General features: G+C 36.3%; 1 protein-coding gene across 5 annotated transcripts in view; it reads left to right on the top strand.

Annotated features, from left to right (window-relative positions):
- The window catches only part of PCNX1 (pecanex 1), a 96,618-nt gene that overhangs the window by 35,474 nt on the left and 42,424 nt on the right, over positions 1–18,720 (top strand). For 3 of the 5 annotated variants that reach the window (XM_086613820.1, XM_086613819.1, XM_086613818.1), the window contains exons 7-12: positions 401–533; positions 5,188–5,372; positions 12,863–12,953; positions 14,689–14,746; positions 16,962–17,179; positions 18,257–18,410. In XM_086613820.1, coding sequence (XP_086469946.1) covers positions 401–533; positions 5,188–5,372; positions 12,863–12,953; positions 14,689–14,746; positions 16,962–17,179; positions 18,257–18,410 — 839 coding nt within the window. The remainder of the gene's footprint in view (positions 1–400; positions 534–5,187; positions 5,373–12,862; positions 12,954–14,688; positions 14,747–16,961; positions 17,180–18,256; positions 18,411–18,720) is intronic. The other 2 variants (XM_086613823.1, XM_086613822.1) reach the window with 2 other exon arrangements.

Below are 18,720 nucleotides of genomic sequence, written 5' to 3'. Positions count from 1 at the left end.
CCTTTAGGCTTCTCCTTTAATTATCTATTAAGTGAGAAAATGGGTGAGATCAATCTTGTCTCTTCCTGCCCTGTGTAAATGGAAGAGATTTGGGATATCCAGTTTTTTTTGCAACCTGGCTACTTGGATCTGGGGATAAAAAAAAGCAAAGTAAGCTGTATATTCAAGAACACACACCCCCTACCCCCAAACACCCAACCATCCAGATTTTTACTTATCATTGTGTGTTGTGATCCTGTTTTGAGGCAGGTTATTTTAACAGTCAGTGGATAAGCTACTTTTGTTGTTGTAAGTCAAGTTCATTAACTTGGGGAGGGTCAGGGGGAAGGAAGGAGTCTTAAGTTACTGTGTTCGTAACTAGGATGGGTTCTTATTTGACCTAAAGTCTGTCTTGATGCAGCAGCACAAGCCAGCGAGGAGACTGTCACATTTCGTCGTGAACGCAGCACATTTAGGCGTCAGGCAGTACGACGCCGGCACAATGCAGGGAGTAACCCTACCCCTCCTACATTGCTCATCGGATCACCCCTCAGGTAGGGTATCTAAATGTTCCACCATATTTAGCATGCATGCAGCAGACCACTTCTCCCCACACCTACCAGTGTTGCCAGAAAAGCACTTTTGACTTCCTTCCCCACCATAACCTCCTTGAGCTGTCACTGCATGTCACTGTGGGCTTGTTGAATTGTGCATGTATATGTGGCACTATTTTCAAAACTATCAGGATAGCCAGTCTCTAACACGTTACGGCTGATTTCAGATTGATAACGAACTAATGCTAACAAACTTAGACTCTTTATTTTATTAAAAACTTCTTAAACTTTTAATTTCAAGCAAGGAGAAAAACTCAAGAAAATATCATTCACCACTCCTCATTTTGTTTTTCTTTCCTTTAAGAAAGTAAGCATTAGGGACTTGTACTGTAATCACTTTTCACATCTGTAGATAGCGAGAGATTATCATGAGAACAAAATGGCAGAACATTATAAAGAGCTAAATCGTATGTGCAAATGTTCCAAATCTAAAATACAGGTAAACCATTGTATGAACATCCTGCAGCTTTTTGCAGCAAAAGAGAAATAATGAAGTAATAGTGATGCCTTTGTTACAAAATGCACAGTATTGCTCAGTATTAAATCTAATTGTGTGGCACTTTGCATGCCTTGGCAATTTTTAAAGTGTACTATATACATGTATCCCAGGAGTCCCCAACCTTCACTGGCCCGTTTGTTAACAATACTGAGCCTAGTGATATGTTACATACAGTAACTCTGGTCTGTCAGCTTGAACAGTAGAAGAAGCAACCACAATAAGTTTTTAAACTTGCTTTTTAAATCTTTCAATCCTGTGGTTGCCTATGGTGTTGGAGAATCTGGTGAGCAGAACACTGCCTGTAGAGGAAGGAACGCTCACCCCTGCATATCAAAGTAATTCTTCCTCCAGTTAGATGATAAATACGCAGGAAGAATTGTATATGTTGTGTATTCTTATTGATCTTCCTTGATATATTAAGCTATCTCTTAATAGTAGGAGCAATCTGCTCTTGCGTTCAGGAGTACTTGTGTAGTTTTTTTAACTGGAAAAAGCTGTAGAAACTGAGCAAATGAAAAGAAAATGCATTACAGTAGAATATAGGGGAGGAATTGTGCCACCTTTGTGGCACCACTGAAATAATCTAGGACTAAGTTTGCAAATTTTCCTCAGGCAGGAGGATTGCAAGAATGGTACCTAAAAATCTAGCATATGAAGGATCGACTTCTACATCATGAAGGACTGAAACGAGTTAGATGTGTTTTTACTGGCCAGTGCAGTATGTAGCAGTAGTCACATCGTTTCGGGTAATTTTTTGTTAGGCTTCTGGTCTTGCTGAATGTGGCTTGTTCAACTTTAAGTTAGCGATTTGCTTCACAGTGGGGGATGCTAAGACTTTGCATTCTCTTAGATCGGTTTTGCTCTGCTCTCTGTTGCATTCACGTTTCTGATATTTTTTTGTCGTTTTTTTTTTTTAAAAGGAGAATAGTATAGTTTTGTGCATTGATTCAGAAGAGGCTGTGCAGACTAATCAGAGCTCCTTAACTGTGCGTTAGCCGGAAAACCATGAGTTTTCTTTCTCTTAAGTAGAAAGTAGAGCAAATAAAGGACTCTGTTTTAAACTGAGGCTGACAGCTGCCTCATTTTCACATGCTAGTGCAGTCGTTAAGGTTCCCATGACTTAAGCTGGACTTGAGCAAGAGATCATGAGAAAACTGAAGGTAGTGGAAGTAACTTTTTAGTCAGACAAGATGTCCAAAGGTGAAAAAGCGGATCAAATATTCTACCCGTGTATTTACTCTATGCATCTTCCAGTTATCTAAATTTGTTCCTTTCTAAATAAACAAAAACCAAAAAAAACTCTGGCATAATGACATGTTATCAAAAATACTTGTATTATAAACATATGTTCAGAATTGAATACTTAGTGAGGTTGCTTTGCTCAAAGCATTGTTTGTGATGCTAAATGACTGTCCCTTGGAGTGGAGTTAAATTGCATTAGTCCAACCAAACACCAAAGTGCTTTCAAACTTGTTTGACATAGATTACACTGTTGGTAGCTCAAATGGAATTTATCTGAAAAGTTGTATTTTAGTGTTTTGATTTGTAGACGAATAGTCTGAGAATACTTTCCTTTATATGAGTAGCTTAATTTTAATGTAACTTCTATGTGTTGCTGGAAGAAGAAACCCTTAAAAAGATTTTTAAAAAAATAATTGTGCATAGGGAAGAGATGTGAAGAAATACAGAGATATTTTTTAGCCAGTTGCCGCCCAGATCTTTTCAAAATATCACCGCAACTGTACTGGCATTACTTGTATATGCTAGTGATGAGCTGCATCAGTCTATTTCCTCATATTGCTAATCCATATGACTTCAGATGTTAAACTTCTAACAGTATTAGATTTACTAATCTTTAGTTGCCTTGATATTACTTCTTTCTTATTCTTGACAACAAAATTGAATCTCCTAATCTTCTAACTATAGCATAAAATTGAATGTTGTGGGGATGTTCCCTTAGAACCTGTTGAGTTCAACCTGACTTATTATTTTTAAATTTCTTACCCATTATTGTGATTACTTTCACTTCCTCTGTGCAATGTTTAATAAGAGAGGCAATGGCTTTATGTGTGTGTTTGGCAATGGCAGACACTTAAATAAAACCTGGTCTAGTAAATTCTGCTGGTTTGATGCTAAATTAGACACAGGAGTACTTTGCCTGGTAACTTATATACAAACTCCCACACCCACCATGAAACAACCAACCACCCCTGCTTTTGTCCTGCCTAAACGTCAGCAGTGTTTTGGGCATTCTAAACATAAGTATGCATTGGCATCCGATGCAGTCAATGGTGTATGCATGTGTGTCTGATAGGAGAACGTAAGTGACTGTCTGAAGCAGAATTTTATTTCTATAATTACCAATTAGGTGGAAAATAAATGTATGTTTTGCATATTTGTCCAATCCGTTAATGTCAGTGTGTGGTGGTGTTTTTTTTTTTTATTGTGACAGATGTGGATAACCACTGAAAGGGCGACTTTATATATACCTTTTAATAGTAGCTATTGTTTAAGGGAAAGTAGTATTGTTTTTCATTGCTTTGGTGTTGCTGATAATGCTTAAGGGAGATAATGATGGATGGTGCATCTGTGAGCTTCCTTAGGGCTTTTGTTACTGTGTAGCTCTCTGAAAGCCTTGTGTACAGCAACAAAACGCTGAATTTAAAGTTCAGATTAAAATGTTACGATATGATAAATAATGATGAGAATTTTTTTTTTTACCTCATGACCTGTGTGCATGTCTGCTTTATTTTGCATGAGCTTTTTAAACAGCTATTCTTATATCTATATTTTGTTTTCCAGTGGTACTCTAACAAAAGAACTGAAAAGTAGATGTCCTAGAAAATATTGTTAAAAGCAAGTACATAAGATGTAACTCCTCAACTCTTAGTAAGATCTTACTTTTTCAGTTGCCTCACTTGTCAACTGTAGCATCACACAGTAAACAGTGAAATGTAAAAGCAACAGGTGATAAAGATTGTTTTTCAAAAGAGTGTTTAAGATCTTTTCTGTAGTCTTGAAAATATAAATTATGATTTTATCCGTCAAAAAAAAAATTTAACTTCATCACATCCCACAGCTAATGATTATGACATGTAACGTCTTTAAATGCACAAAATGAAGGATAATAAAAACACTAATCTTGCAAAGTAGATGTGATATTCAAGTGTAAATGTTGTATATTCTGACACTGCCATGTTTAATAATAAAAAAAAAATCTAACTTAGTTAAATAGCTTTATAAAATTGTTTTGCAATGAGAAGGCTGTGAAAAGGAGAACTAACAGTTTTCAAGCATTGACTACTGATATGGCTGTAAAATTATAAATTTCTCCGTAGCCCAAGTTGGCTTTTAAAACCTGTTTTTTGGTGCAGGTAGGTGTCTGGGTATAGAAGAATTTCTTTGCGGTAGTAACACTGAGTTATAAAGTTTTTACTGTACTGCCAAAATAACTTCAAAATAGACTTAAAGCTTTTACCAATTAATAATATGTTATAAGCATTGTTAATATGTTAAAAATCTGAATCCAAACGTTTAATCAGTTATCTACAGGGTCTGTGGCAGTGTATGGCTACTAACAAAACTTAGACATTTTCTAGTTAAGAGTGCAGATTAATAGCAAGAAAGGTGATGTTATTGTGACCAAAAAAAGCCCGAGCGGCCGACTAAACAGTTGATGAAGTCATGCCTCAAGGAGCAAAAAGAACCCTAAATACTGTGAGCAGACTGCAATAGTCACTGCTTTGCATAGGTGATGCCTCGGGTTAGCCTACAGTTATAACCACCAGTAATTTGCTTTTGCACCCACAAATTAAGACTTACAAGAATATACTTGAGAGTGACTTGGGGAGATGTTAGAAAGCAGTAGTACTTCTGAGAAGTAGGACAGGAACTGTATCTCTAGATTGCTGACAAAACTAGCGCCCACATACTGTTACACAGAACTCATGAGTTCTCTTAACCCTAATTAAGTGGCTTCTTCAAGCTATATACTTAAAGTTTTCCTCTTTCAACTAAAAAGTCTTGTTTTGCTTCACTCCTAGCTATTTTTCTCTTCTTCCTGGTAATGTGTCCCCAATCCGTGTTTTCTCGTAGCCTTCAAGATGGTCAGCAAGGCCAGCAGCCCTCCTCCCAGGGCAGAGCGCAGTCCCGCCCCCCTGCCCAGGCCGCTGTGCCCGGCGCTAGTGCCTCCTTCCTGGTGAGAAACGGCAGTGTCCACTTAGAAGCATCACATGCCACTGCATCTGCTGTAGGCGGTAGCAGTTTGCACGATGAACTTGGTATGCAGGCCTTATGTAACCTTGGTGACATGGAAGTTTTAATACGGCAGATATGTCGGTAATAACGCGGGGAAAATCAGCTAACCTTAGCTTTGTTTGTGGATCTCGTAGGTGCATTTCTTGGAAGGCTATATCGCTCCTAAATTCCTTGCCTTTCACAGTTGCCTCTCCAGGCACTTTATCTAATGAATGCACGATGGGGAACACTCTAAGGATGCATAGATACATCTAGTGATGGTCCGAGAGCTTTCATGACTTGAACAATGTAACATGTGTAACGCATAAGTTTTCTTGGATTGCCGTGGGTAGTTGGGCAGAGATTGATACCAGTTTCGAGGAACTTCTGGTTCCTGAAAAAAGTATTTGTTATGGTCCCTAGGAATTCTTGATCTTCTTCTTCTAGATGAGTCTTGCGTGGCTGCTGTTTAAAAAATAAATCCTCGTGTAAATGAGTGCTTTACTTTTCATGTACACTTTAATTTAGGAGCTTGAGATTGGAAGAAAATCTGGACCTTCTTATGTCAAATGTCATAATTTCGTGGAGCCTCATAGTGCCCCTTAGTTCTTCATGGTCCGTTTTATGTAGTATTAACTTCTATGCAACTAATAAAATTTGCTAAGGAGAAGGAAGTTAACATTGTCGTAAGAAGTGACTGATCTACTGCAACGCAGTAATGCAGGGGCAGATGTGCAGAAATTCCTGGCAGGGATCTTTGCAGCTCTCTATACGTGGCCTGAATTACTTACGACTTCAGCATTAATGTGGAATTCTTCCTCAGATTATTAAAATGGGCGTCTTCAGAACTGACAATTATTAGTGACAGTATTTTGAGCAGCTGTCAACTGTAATAACTTAAAAGTACAAATTAGCTTAGAGCACTGACAAAACACTTGTTTCAGACCTTACTGTAACCCAGTACTAAAAGATAAGCAATTATCGTAATTTTCCACTAGTGGGGAAGACTTCAAGAATTGGCAGGCTGTGATGTCCCTTTAAATATGAGTTTGGCTAACAAGTTGCCATTCTTCTGCACCATAGCTGCAATATAAGGAAAAAAAATGAATATAAACAAAACTGAAAACAACCCTGACATTCTCTGAGGTATTTTGTAAAATTTAAATACAGCTGTGCTAAATATATGCAATGTCCTTATCTGATAATTTTTGGTTTAGACTCTGTGGCTCTACTAGTTTCTAGATAGAAAAAAAATGCTTATCTCAATGTTTGTATGTATCTCTGAACTATGAAAGCTTATCACATGAAACTACACATTTCGTTATTTAATTTGGATTCTTTCATTTCTTGCCTGAAAAAGTTTTGAAATATAACTCTGAAATTCAGGGATACTGGTTGTATCTATCCAAAGTTAATGTTGAGATTTATTCTTAAAGCCACCATTATTATATTCGAAGGATTTGGTTCATCTTGCCCAAAATAATACAACCAAGCTTTAATACACAATCTAGTTAAGTCTGAGTTATTTAATAACTTATATTACTATGTTGTTGTAGAAATCATAGTGGATCATTTAAGAAATGCAACATTGCTTTCAGGCTCTCTAAAATTGTATATTCATTGCACTTGGTGTGTACTGGAGTCATCAGAAATTTATAGAGCTAAATTCTTCTGAAATCTTTTGTGTACTGTGCTTACAGTTGTATGGGACAGCACATTGTCTTTGGGAGGCACAAAACTTCAGGATCTGCTCAGTTAAAAACCTGATGTATAATAGGGATTTATTCCCAATTCGAAGCTCTGAGCATCTGTTTAGAAACCTTCCATGTGTGAATTATAGGCAAGATCTGTTTTTATTATTTTTAGGAAAATCAAATTTTCTAGTTAATCAGGCTTTGTGTGACAGGTACTGTCTTTTGTTAGAGTAAAATAGTTGGCATAATGGTGCAAGCTTTCACATGCATGATTCCTTTATCAGGCCTGACAAGAAGAGAGACTATCTTTCCTTGTAACTGGTACATGATCTGTTGTTATAGTTTGGGATTTAATTTATTTTTTTTTATTCCTCAGTCAGGGATGCAGTAACACTACTGCTCTGTTTCCCTCTAAGTCTAAGGCTGTTGGTTTTGCACTGTTGTTCTAAGATAGCTTATGATGAAGGATGACCCTGTTACTTCGCTTTGGATTGTGTATGGTGGGGGTGGGGAGGGTAGTAGGTTTTTTTTTTTCTTTAACTTTTATTCTGATGCTGAGCAAAGCAATGCAGGTGATATGGCCAGTTCTTTGTCACTGGGAAAATCGCTGTGACTGCCTAGGGCAGAGAAAATATTGAAAATAGGGACTGGGGAAGAGATAGGGAAACAAAACCTGATCTACAGTGACTGGAAACATAAGTGACAAATGTAGTAGGTGGAGTTATATATCTCTGCACAATGCATTTAAGGATTTATTTTCTTACTGAAATTCTATTAGCATATTCCAGCTCTTCTGGAAGAGAAACAGGGCATGTGTTAATTTATGTTAAAAGCCGCTATGTTTAGGATTTCTTGGATTTTTTTTGTACACCAGTGCAGTATCTGCTTCTACATTCTTTCCATTTATGTGTTCATGTACAGCTGTAGCTCTTAAGACACACAATTTTTATTTTTTTTTGTTTGCTTTAATGATTTATGTCTGTTAAGTTGATTTGTGTGGCTTCTTTTATGAAGGAGGAACTTTACTGTATTATACCTACCCTACATCCAGTCTGGTGCCTATACAGTCATCTTTAACTATGCATTGTCTCAAGTGTAAGGCAAGAGATGCTTTAAGGCATTATCTTTAGTGTTCCAGGTTCGAAGTACAATATTATGTTGTTTTGTGAGAGAAGGAGCTTGAAAAGCTGCAGAAGGAGCTTAATGTGAAGCAGTAAACATGAAGTAAATCATAGGAGGAATGCAAGAGAAAAAGGAAAGTGGCATTTGGCAGACCAAATGCTATGATCATAGGCAGGATTAATGTAATATAAGTCCAGAAAGCAGCAAAACGTATACCATGACTTAAGTGAATGATAGTCTTCAGAGCACAGTGTGACAGTACTGATGCCTTTTATTCTCACTAACACCTGATTCTTGAGACATGTAGGTGATGGGTGGGATTTTCAATCCTTGCAGCGAAGGCTGCAATTTGGGAAGTAGTTAGGAAACCAAGTACTGACTTATTAGAACAAATGCTCAGTTCCTGAAACTGGGGTGAAATAACAGCCTCTTGTCCTCAGCTAGATGTTTTTTTTATTTTTCTTTATTTTTTAGGGAATATGGGTTTTGTAAAGCTCCAGATGACCGGTTCTCTTTAATCACAGTACAGTTACACTGCTATGTTGGACTTCTGGTTGTATTGTTTATATGCAAGTGATAATCTTTCAGATTTATTGAAGTATTTTAATTTATGAAGGCAGTTGGATGGGCTCGAAACCAAAACTTTTCTTTAAATATATACCCTGATCACTTATTTGATTGAAAACAATTTAAAATTGGTTCCTTAATACTGTTTTATAATTAAGTAGACTTAATTTATTTTGGATAGATGGGAAGTATTTTCAAAGGTACAAGTAGGAAATAAATACTCACTTCCCATTGTTCCTGTTGAAAATATCCATGCTGTAGTCTGTGGATTTCTGCATAAGTAAGTTACTCTTCAGACAAACTTCATATAGAAATAAAAAATAGACCATTTTAAAGTGTTCTAACTGAAAACTTAGAAGTCTTTATACTGCAGCTGAAGGTAAAATTTTGACCTTTGGAAATGATAGCTCCTTGCACACTATAGAGTATTCAAATTCTGATGTCTTTGGTTTTGCTGACCAGGATTTTTAAAATACTGTCATAAATAGTAGATTAATATATATGATTATTAGTAGATTAATATATCTTAATGATCTAATCATGACATAGGCTTCAACATGTCAGAAAGTGTTAGTTTTCATAACTAGTTTGAGAGATTTAAGACTAATATTTATTAGATGGAAAACTGAGGAAAGTGCTAAAAATAACTTTGAGGAAACCATCAGAGCACCATTTTGGTTGGATCCTGAGCCACTTAAGTCTTCTGGGTTTCGTCTGTGTAAGCTCATCAGCCTGTTGCTTTCATTGATTCTCGTAACTGTGGGAACATCAGTTTGTACAGTGTGAGCTGTTACGTGATTGTCCTTGGACTTGGTGATGAGATTTTTGTCTTTTGAAACAAGGAAACTTGTTTCAAAAGGAAATGCATTCATGTCTTTATCTCTTCATGTCAGAACAAAGATGTATTTTGGATTTGTGTGCCTGAACATCAGTGGCTTGGTTTTGTTATTTTTGTAACCTAGTCCAAATAGAATGTTGTTTGAGGGACTTTAATTTGCTAAGAACTGACAACTCTCCCTTTGAGCAGGGCAGAGTGGAGGGCGGAGAGTTACAAACATTTCTGTTTAATGGACAAACATGCTGTTGACTGTATTTCTTGATTTGAAAAATAAACTTTTGAGTCTGCCCTTTGCTCACAACTTGGTAAAACTACAGTCCTTAGAGAAGGAAAAAAACTTTCTTAAGCTTCTTCAGTTAAAATGCTGTTAAATATTTTGGACAGTGCTGTGGGAGAGCTAGAAATGGGATAGAGAGAAAATTACTAGGGTAACTAAAAACTCTAGGTATATCCATACCTATATACGAATCTTGTGAGCATAGAGATCCTTCATTGGAGTTTGAGTGTGCTGTGAGGAAGTTGCTGTTAACCTCTCACAGTTTAAAAAGTATTTAATTGATGGGACTGTAGAGCTCAGCTATAGAATCTCTGGTCGCACCTTAGGGTTTGTGTCCTCAACAGCACTGAATAGTCCTGTCATCTTTTCTACTTCAGATGAGTTGAGGCTTTTCTGGAGAGCCTTTTGATTTCTCCCCCACCCCGTCTTGCCTGTCCACCCTCTTTTGGGGAACTTTGTTGTATTTAGAAGCCAGGCTTTTCTTGACAGAGAGCTAACTTTCAGTAGGAAGTCTATGTAAGTATTGCAAGTATTGAATTGCAAATATGGCAAAACCTGAGTCTGGTGTGTAAACAATTGGAATTGTTTTGAATGTTTGTGATGTCTCTATTAACCAGGTTTGTTTTATCCCACCACAGCCATGCAGTACTTACAGCACCAGTGCAAATACAGTAAATTTTGACAGATTCAAAGATGAGTTGGATGTCAGGGAACTGTAGATGTTTTCTGATATGAGATGTTTTAATTTGAGGCCCTTTTCAGACATTTGACATGAGTGTAACAGTTAAATTAATTTCAAAAGAAGTTTACTGATCTGATGTATTATCTCAGCCCAGGAGAATGGGAAATTATATCTTCCAGATATTATATTCTAATTTCTGTGACTAGAATTTCATTAGTTTAAAAATCAGAAACTTTAATTTCTAGGCTCTCAATTCAGTAGTGCGAAAACATGAAGAATTTAACCCAAAGTCACTTTTAAGGACTGCTGGCACAGAAGATTTTTCCATATTAGGTTATGCATAATTGTATCCTGACTAGAATCTCAAATGTATTATCTAAACCTTCATGTTTACTGTTGAAATCTTTTTTTACTGATGCAGTTGAGAAAGTCTTGTGCAACTGAGGTTATTATTTAGTTGTGGGGAGGAGGATTCCTAGTGTCTTGCTCTAGTTTAAATTTAAACAACTGTTTACTACACTATTCATTTAAAAACCAAAGGATATTTAACTGAAGTGCTTCATTAAAATGTTGACTGTTGAGGGGAAGAAAAAACCTAACAAGTGAACTTTCTACTTGCATTTCCATACAAATGTCTATAGCAGATGTAATTAAATATTGAGAGTGCTGTTGCATTACTGAGCTCTGACGCGCGCTGTATGTGACTCCTGAACTATGTAGCTGACTGTCCTGTCAGAATGGCTGGTCTTAGCACGGCTGCGGTGTGCGTCTAGTTGGTCTGAAATGCCCGCTCTGAGGATAGAAAGCTTTATGACGTTAACTTCAATACACTAGTATTTTTCCTTAGTTTCACTGGTTTTAATCATCCAATTTGACATTTTTAACCTTCTTGCTTTCAAACACTTCTAAATGGAACTTAATGGTCTGTTTCTCTCTGAAGATGTGTTGGAGGAGGATCATAGTGTGGGGTTTTTTTGTTGTTGGATTTGTTTGGTTTGTGTTTTTTTTTAAATAAAGCCCACTATATCAGAAGCAGATTATGTTCTCACAGAAAGGGGAAAGATTGGAAGCTCTGATCTTGTTAAGTATTTCTCCTGGGACTGCTTGTTATCCTGTATCAACAGAAGAAGAAAGAGCTGTAAGACATGCAGCTGAGATGTAAACAGTTTTTGCATCAGATGCTCTGAAGTGTGATGTTTTTTTGTTTGTTTTGTATAAGCAGATCTTAAAACATAGTATCATGGCTTAAGAAGGGTTTTGAGCTAGAAGAGATGGATAAGTTGGCAAAACACTTGGTATGAGATCACAATTTCAAAATCAGCTTCCTGCATTCAGAGCTGAAATATATTGTACCTGACTGACGTTCAGGGGAAATTACAATGCTTATCTCTCTGGTCAGACTATTGTGGGAGAAGGGCACTGTAAAAAACCATCATATTGTGTGTAAGATGATTTAGCATTTGAGTTACAATCTCTGGCTACTTTTTGTTAATTATATATTTAGGAATAGCTTGATATTGTTAATTCAAAAAGTTTTTAATAAAAATTGTAGAAAGTTATGGTTAATGGAGTTCCAGTAACTGAACGGTTTATCTGAGAAGTTAGTTTGCAGTCTTCTGTTCTTACACTGAAGCGTTTGCTTCTGGCTTGTAGAATAAATCTCTGCCTGCCATTCCTTTTTTAGTTTTTCTAGAGGTATATAACTTATGAGGCATCTCTGGCCACTTCTTTCACTCTTTGTGTTTCTTTTCAAATAGACTTGTGCCTCTCAGTTTTATTCAGGACACTTGAGGAACCTCTGCCTTAGCTAAATGCCCTGATTCTTAAATGCTGATAGGGAATGCTTTACTGACTGTTCTACTGGAAGCGGGGGGGGGGGGGGGGGGGGGGGGGGGGGGGGGGGGAGAACTGAAGCAGCTGGTCATTGCAAGTTGTTCGCCTTGTTATTCTCTAATGGGGGGGGGGGGGGGGGGCGGGGGGGGGGGGGAGAACTGAAGCAGCTGGTCATTGCAAGTTGTTCGCCTTGTTATTCTCTAATGGGGGGGGGGGGGGGGCGGGGGAGATAGGCTTGCATTGTGCTTCTGTTGTGTTAATGGTGACACTTTATAAATCCAAACTCTTAAAATTTTGTGATTTACTCTATGTATGTCATGTAAAGTGGTATGAAAGAGAACTGAGCAGCTAATGTTTTGTCTGCATTGGTGGCAGTAATGTGTAATCACATTTTATGTTCTGACACTGATGTAAATTTAGATGCCTAAATTGATCTCAGTAGTAAGTTAATAAGTAGAAATAGTGCTAGTGGGATGAAAAATTATGAAATTTTGACCTGCTTTTGACCTTTTTGTTAATAGGTAAGTTCAGTTCTACGCTCTACGAGACAGGGGGCTGCGACATGTCACTTGTGAACTTTGAGCCAGCTGCAAGAAGAGCATCCAACATCTGGTGTGTGTGAAGGCCAGTCAAGAGTGATGATTCTTGTCTTACTGCAACAAAATCTTTGATTTTAATTTTAAAAGATTTAGTATGGACTACAAAAAAAATCAATAAAAATATTATCTATATGCTTTTACTTTTGAAACCTAAGTGATTTTTACTAGAAAATGACACTAACAGCATAAATAATCTTCTCCACTTAAATAAATCTCAGAAAATGAAGACTACTATTAGCTTAAGCAATAAATGTCCAAACTGAGAACTTGACAAATGCATTTTTGATTGGCTAATAGAGAACCTTTCTTAAAGGATTTAACCTGGGATTTGGGAAAGTAGGTGGCTGTTGATCATAATGGCTATTAACTTATTTACAAATGAACTTCCAATTGTGAAGCAAATGTAAACTGATAAATTTGTTCTTGAGTTTATAAATGGCATGAAACAATACACCAAAGTGTTAACATGTCTGAGGTGAAAATTTGACTTGCAGTTGAAATAGCCAGCTACGTGCTGGAAAGTTCATCTGCTGTTGGAAATATGCCCTTTATTTCTCTGAAGGGACAGGAGGCAGAAGAAAGGAAAACAACCCAAAACCTCCTGCACCCCACTGCCCCCGATCCACTTCACTACACAGAACTGCTGGGAAGCTGTTGTGTTATGCTGAATGCTACAAATTCCCCCCACGTAGATGGAATAGCTATTGGAATTATGGTTTAATGAATATAAAACTCCCATCTTCAAATCTTTCTTGTGAAAGCGTGCAAGTGCCTTTTTGTAGAGTTGAACTTTGACAAAAAGTTCTGTATTCCTTGCACAAAGCTGCCAGTGCCTGCCTTTACTGCTTGCATGTTCCAGATGCAATGGCTTTGCTGATGGCTGCTGTTACAAAGTTATATATGCTAATGGAAAGAACAAACTGACCACATCCAAAGAATCACATCTCGGCTTTAGAGAATGCTTGAATTTTAGTGAAGTAAAATTGATAACAAAGAATGTTTTTATCTCAAGGCAAGGAACTGAAGGGAAGTTGCATAAATTTGATACAAGTCTTACAGCCATGTGATTTACATGGAAAACAAACATCCAAATCTATCCAAAATTGGGGAAAAAAGCAATGGTTGGATATGGACTCTCATACAGTAAGAGAAATTTCTCCTCATCTCTAATGAATGGAAATTGAAAAGTAATTTTGCTCCTCTTAACAGAGATTTATTTAAAGTTAAGTTTTTCAAAAGCAATTTAAGATTAACTCAGTATGCTTGTGTTAAGTATGTACTATTTTTGGCAGTTTTGGGATCTTGATGAAAACAGTATAGAATTAACAGAAAGTCTGTATCTCGACACATGGTATACTCTGCACTCCTTTAGGGATGTGATGTATGTTCATGAATCAGTAGCTAACAGATTATAAAAGATCTTTGTTTTTTCAAGTGGAATAATTGTTATCTTGATAATCCTTGTTAGATTCCTGTTAGGAAATACATGTTGAGAAAATTATACCAAGGGTAAGGGTGAAGAGTCTTCTGATACTACAGCTACGGAATTTACGACAGTACACATGACTAAGTAGATACTTGTATTTAAAATATCTGATTGAAGGAAAAGCTTAAAGAAAGGATTTATTTTTTTTTTTTAGCTAAAATTTGCAAGGAGTCAAAATTAACGTAAGACACTAGAAAATTAGAATGACCTGTTGAAATAAAATGTAGTTTTATAATCTGAAGTCTTTCCCCTGTTCTTATAGTGACACGGACTCTCACGTATCGAGTTCTACCTCAGTTCGCTTTTATCCACATGATCTAGTAAGTTTTTCTTATTTATTTTTAAAGCATGCAAAACATCAGAAGACTTGCCAATTTTATAGCACTGATTAATCATCCTATACAGTAGTTCTTAAGAAGGATTTTTACCTGGGTTTAAGTGAAGATATTTATTTATTGTTGCAGTGTCTTCCTGTATACATACAAATTCATCTTTCTGCATAGCACTTGAAAATTTAAATATAAATGGTTTCCTGTGATCTAAAGCAAAGTGATTTTCTAAATCACGTGGAAATTGGATGTTCTGAAATACCTTGTAAATGTTTCCAGAGATGACTGGACAACTTGGACAGACTTTTTCTTCTGTGCATTACCAAGATTAGCAGGCAGCAGAAAGAATAAATTTTGTATTCTCACCAAGAGAAACTTCAGTAATTTCCCTGAAAGGAATTTAAAAATCTATCATTGGAATCTGCTGTACAAAGTCTTAATTCATATTGCAAGGAGTGACTGAGGTTGGGGGAGGGGAAAGGCAGAGGCTTACACTGTTTAGTAGTACAAATAGCTTTAGTATTCCTTAGTTTTGTGATCTCAAACCTCTCATGTTGTCAGTCCAGACATACCTGTACTCTTAATTCGCAAGTCTGATATTGCTGTGTCATGAGAACAGTGCAGATGGTCATGTTTCTTAAGGTCATAATTCTTAATCTAGGAAACCAAAGTAAATTATATTGAAATACCTAATGACCTAATCAAGAGGGAAAATGAAATACAGATTCAGCACTTTGCAGAGGGAGCAGGAGACTTCCATTTGCCTGCCCATGCCTTTGATCAAGAACGTGGTCTTCAACCCGGGTGTGTGCTAGAGGAACTTCCTTTGCTTTCTCCATCCCCCTCAAAAATGTAGCCCTCAAAATAGAGGCTGCGTTACCTGTTATGTCCTGTTGGTTTGCCAATTTGGTCCCATTGGAGGGAATGATTCTGTTTAAGGCAAACTTGTATTTATAAAAGCTTACCCCATGTGCCTAAATGGAAGTTTCTGATGAAATTTATTATTAGGGCAATGAATGTTATGTTTTGATGATTTTACCTTTTAAGAAACAAAGTTTTTAACACGTGGTCAAAAAAAATCACCTGTTTTCTGACACAGCTTATCTTAGATAGTATGTTTTGTACTTTTGAAATGCCTTTAGAAAGGGAGTGTTTCCGCATGTTGTTTTTATTAGTATTTTTCTAGGAGGAAAAAGATGGCTGAGCGTACTTACAGTATACTGATGCTTTAAGGGGTCATGGAAAAAAATTTCAAAAATGGGAGATCAAATGTTAAATTTTAAGATAATTGTGAAGAAAAACATAACCAAAACGAAAAAAGCTAACCGCAAACAAACACCAACAAAACTATGTTTTTTATGCTTAAAGATTGACATAAGTATTTAAATTTTACTTTTTACTTTAAAAGCTTATGAAGATTTTTCATTAAATGACATTTTAATGATGATAGTGTTAAGAATAAAGGGCAGTTCATTAAGACGTTTCTTGGCCTGTTTATGAAATGTATACAGTGGGTTAGATAACACAAATACAACAGTAATTCTACTTTTTAACTTTGAGAACTCTCTTTAAATGTCCTTTATGATTGTTAGTATGACTGATTTCAAGAGAATTCTAGGGTGACAAACTACAAAATAAATGAGAAATATAGTCAGTCATAAATAGTACTTGACTAGTTAGGGCAGAGCTTTTTTTTTGTCTCTGATTATATTCTGAGTGTAGTGAATTTGACCACTGATGCATGCATGTGTTGCTTTGTCATGTAAAACCAACCATTTGGCGTGGGTGTGCATGCAAATTAGGTGACTATAAGAAATGTCTTGTACTTTATTTAAATTCAGAACTGGATTATTCTTGTAATATATGTTATTTCTATTCACATATCAGTTTACTTGTCTTCAAATTTGAAGTTTTCAGAGTAAATGGGATAGTGTGCTTGGAAGATACATTCACACTTAATTGAAAGAGGGCATATGCTAAAATGCCAAACAGTTGTGTTGTATGCAAACTATTATTGCTGCTAATGCTATTCATTTGCCATGATAAGGACCGGAAAAGTAAGTAGAAGCCTCAGAATTGGCAGTGTTTAACATATAACTTCTTAAAAGTGAAACTAAGTAATTCTAGCAATTTTTTCCAAAGTAGTTATTGGTAGAATACAGAGACAAAATAAAATGAGCTTTTGTTAATACTGACTTTCTTTTAGCTTTCTCTTCCTCAGATCAGGTTGAACAGACTGCTAACCATGGATACAGATCTCCTGGAGCAGCAAGATATTGACCTGAGCCCTGACCTTCAGGACCACATGCAACCTCAAGAGGAAGCAGCTCAAAAAGTCAAGCAGTACTATCGCTTTTGGATCCTGCCTAAGCTTTGGATTAGCATCAGTTTTGATAGATTAACTCTTCTGGCTTTATTTGATAGGTGAGATCCTCGTATGTTACTAGACCTCAGAAAGTAAAGATTAAAAAGTGGTAACAAAACTGGGAGTAATACAGATAAAGCTATGCTTAGAGAATTGCATGTATTTACTGTACTCTGAAAGACTAAAGAATAACACAAAATGTAGTTTTTTCTAAAATAGTGAAGGTTACTCTCCCTTTTTTCTTCAGCAAGGCTGAAAAGGTAAAAAAACTCACCAAATGGCTTGCTTTGTGTGAGTGGGGCAATAACATATTTGAATGGTCAAAAAGAGATTTGTTGCTAATCTTTAAATCTAGAAAATAACTTTCTCTAAAAAACTAATGGAAAGAGTCTAGAACTTGACATACACTTAACGTTATTTCAGCAAGTAGAGAGAATCTACCTGCTGTTTCAAAGCATTTTTCCAAATGGATATCTAATACTGTAACTTTTCCCTGCTGCATTTTCCTAGTGGAATAAAATGAAGATGACCCACCAGTTACTGGCTTTTGGAATATATAGAGAATTTAAATTTTGTTAATGAACTTTCTTGAGATGAACAGTATAGTAGTGATTCTGTCCAGGCAGAAAAACTATTAATTCTGTTCCTAAGCCCTACCAATATCATATAGAATTTTCTTTATTCCACTTGGCGTATCTTAGTCAAGTGAGAGTATTTTTAGTTTCTTCATTACAAAATCATGAGTGACAGATTATATACTATAGCTGTCATGCAGATATTTTTCACAGGATTGTAATCATCTCTTGTGGGCCTTGAATATAGATTTGTGTTACAGATCATCTTCTTGAGCATTTGAATTACTTCTGAAGTTATCTGCTGAAGTTATCTTCTCCTGTTTAAGGTCAATTCCATAAGATACCAATTGCTTTCAGCTCTCATTGGAATCCTGGTAGCTCCTAGCTTTGCTAAAAGATAGTGTGCAGTATAGTCTATGCAAGTTCAAATCTATTCTTAACCACTTTACTACCAGCAGCATAACTCTTGTTAACTTCTGACCCTAACTGTTCCGTTGCAGCTTTTTCTAGACATAGTCAGCTTTTTAATTCTCTTTTTTTTTTTCTCTCCCTCTAATGCAGGAATCGTGAGATCCTTGAAAATGTGTTAGCTGTCATCCTAGCTATTCTAGTGGCATTTCTGGGCTCTGTACTTCTTATAGAGGGCTTTTTCAAGGATTTTTGGGTCTTCCAGTTCTGCCTGGTAATAGCCAGTTGTCAGTACTCGCTGTTGAAGGTATTTTAATTTCTATCTTTGCTTTCTATAAACAATAAAAATAACTTTGGGTGCTGCAGGTTAGAGCTTTAAGGAAAAAACTGCTTATTTTTAAATTATAAAGAAATGAGCAAATTTCAACTTCATGGAGAGTTTGATAGATGGTCATACTAGAATGGTTTTGTGTATGTTTGTTAAACAACCCTTTATTTGTTGTTCTCATGGACTTTTTGTCTTCCCAAAGAGGAGCACATTTTTACTGGTTGAAAACAGCCTACAAACTACAATTAAAGTTTTATTGTTTTGTTTTGTATTCTTTGTGTGTTTTTTT

The sequence above is a fragment of the Tauraco erythrolophus genome, chromosome 6 (genome assembly GCF_009769465.1).
Source record: "Tauraco erythrolophus isolate bTauEry1 chromosome 6, bTauEry1.pri, whole genome shotgun sequence".
NCBI lineage: Eukaryota > Metazoa > Chordata > Aves > Musophagiformes > Musophagidae > Tauraco > Tauraco erythrolophus.
Note: the sequence above shows the minus strand (reverse complement) of the source record. Positions and strands in the feature narration are given on the sequence as shown.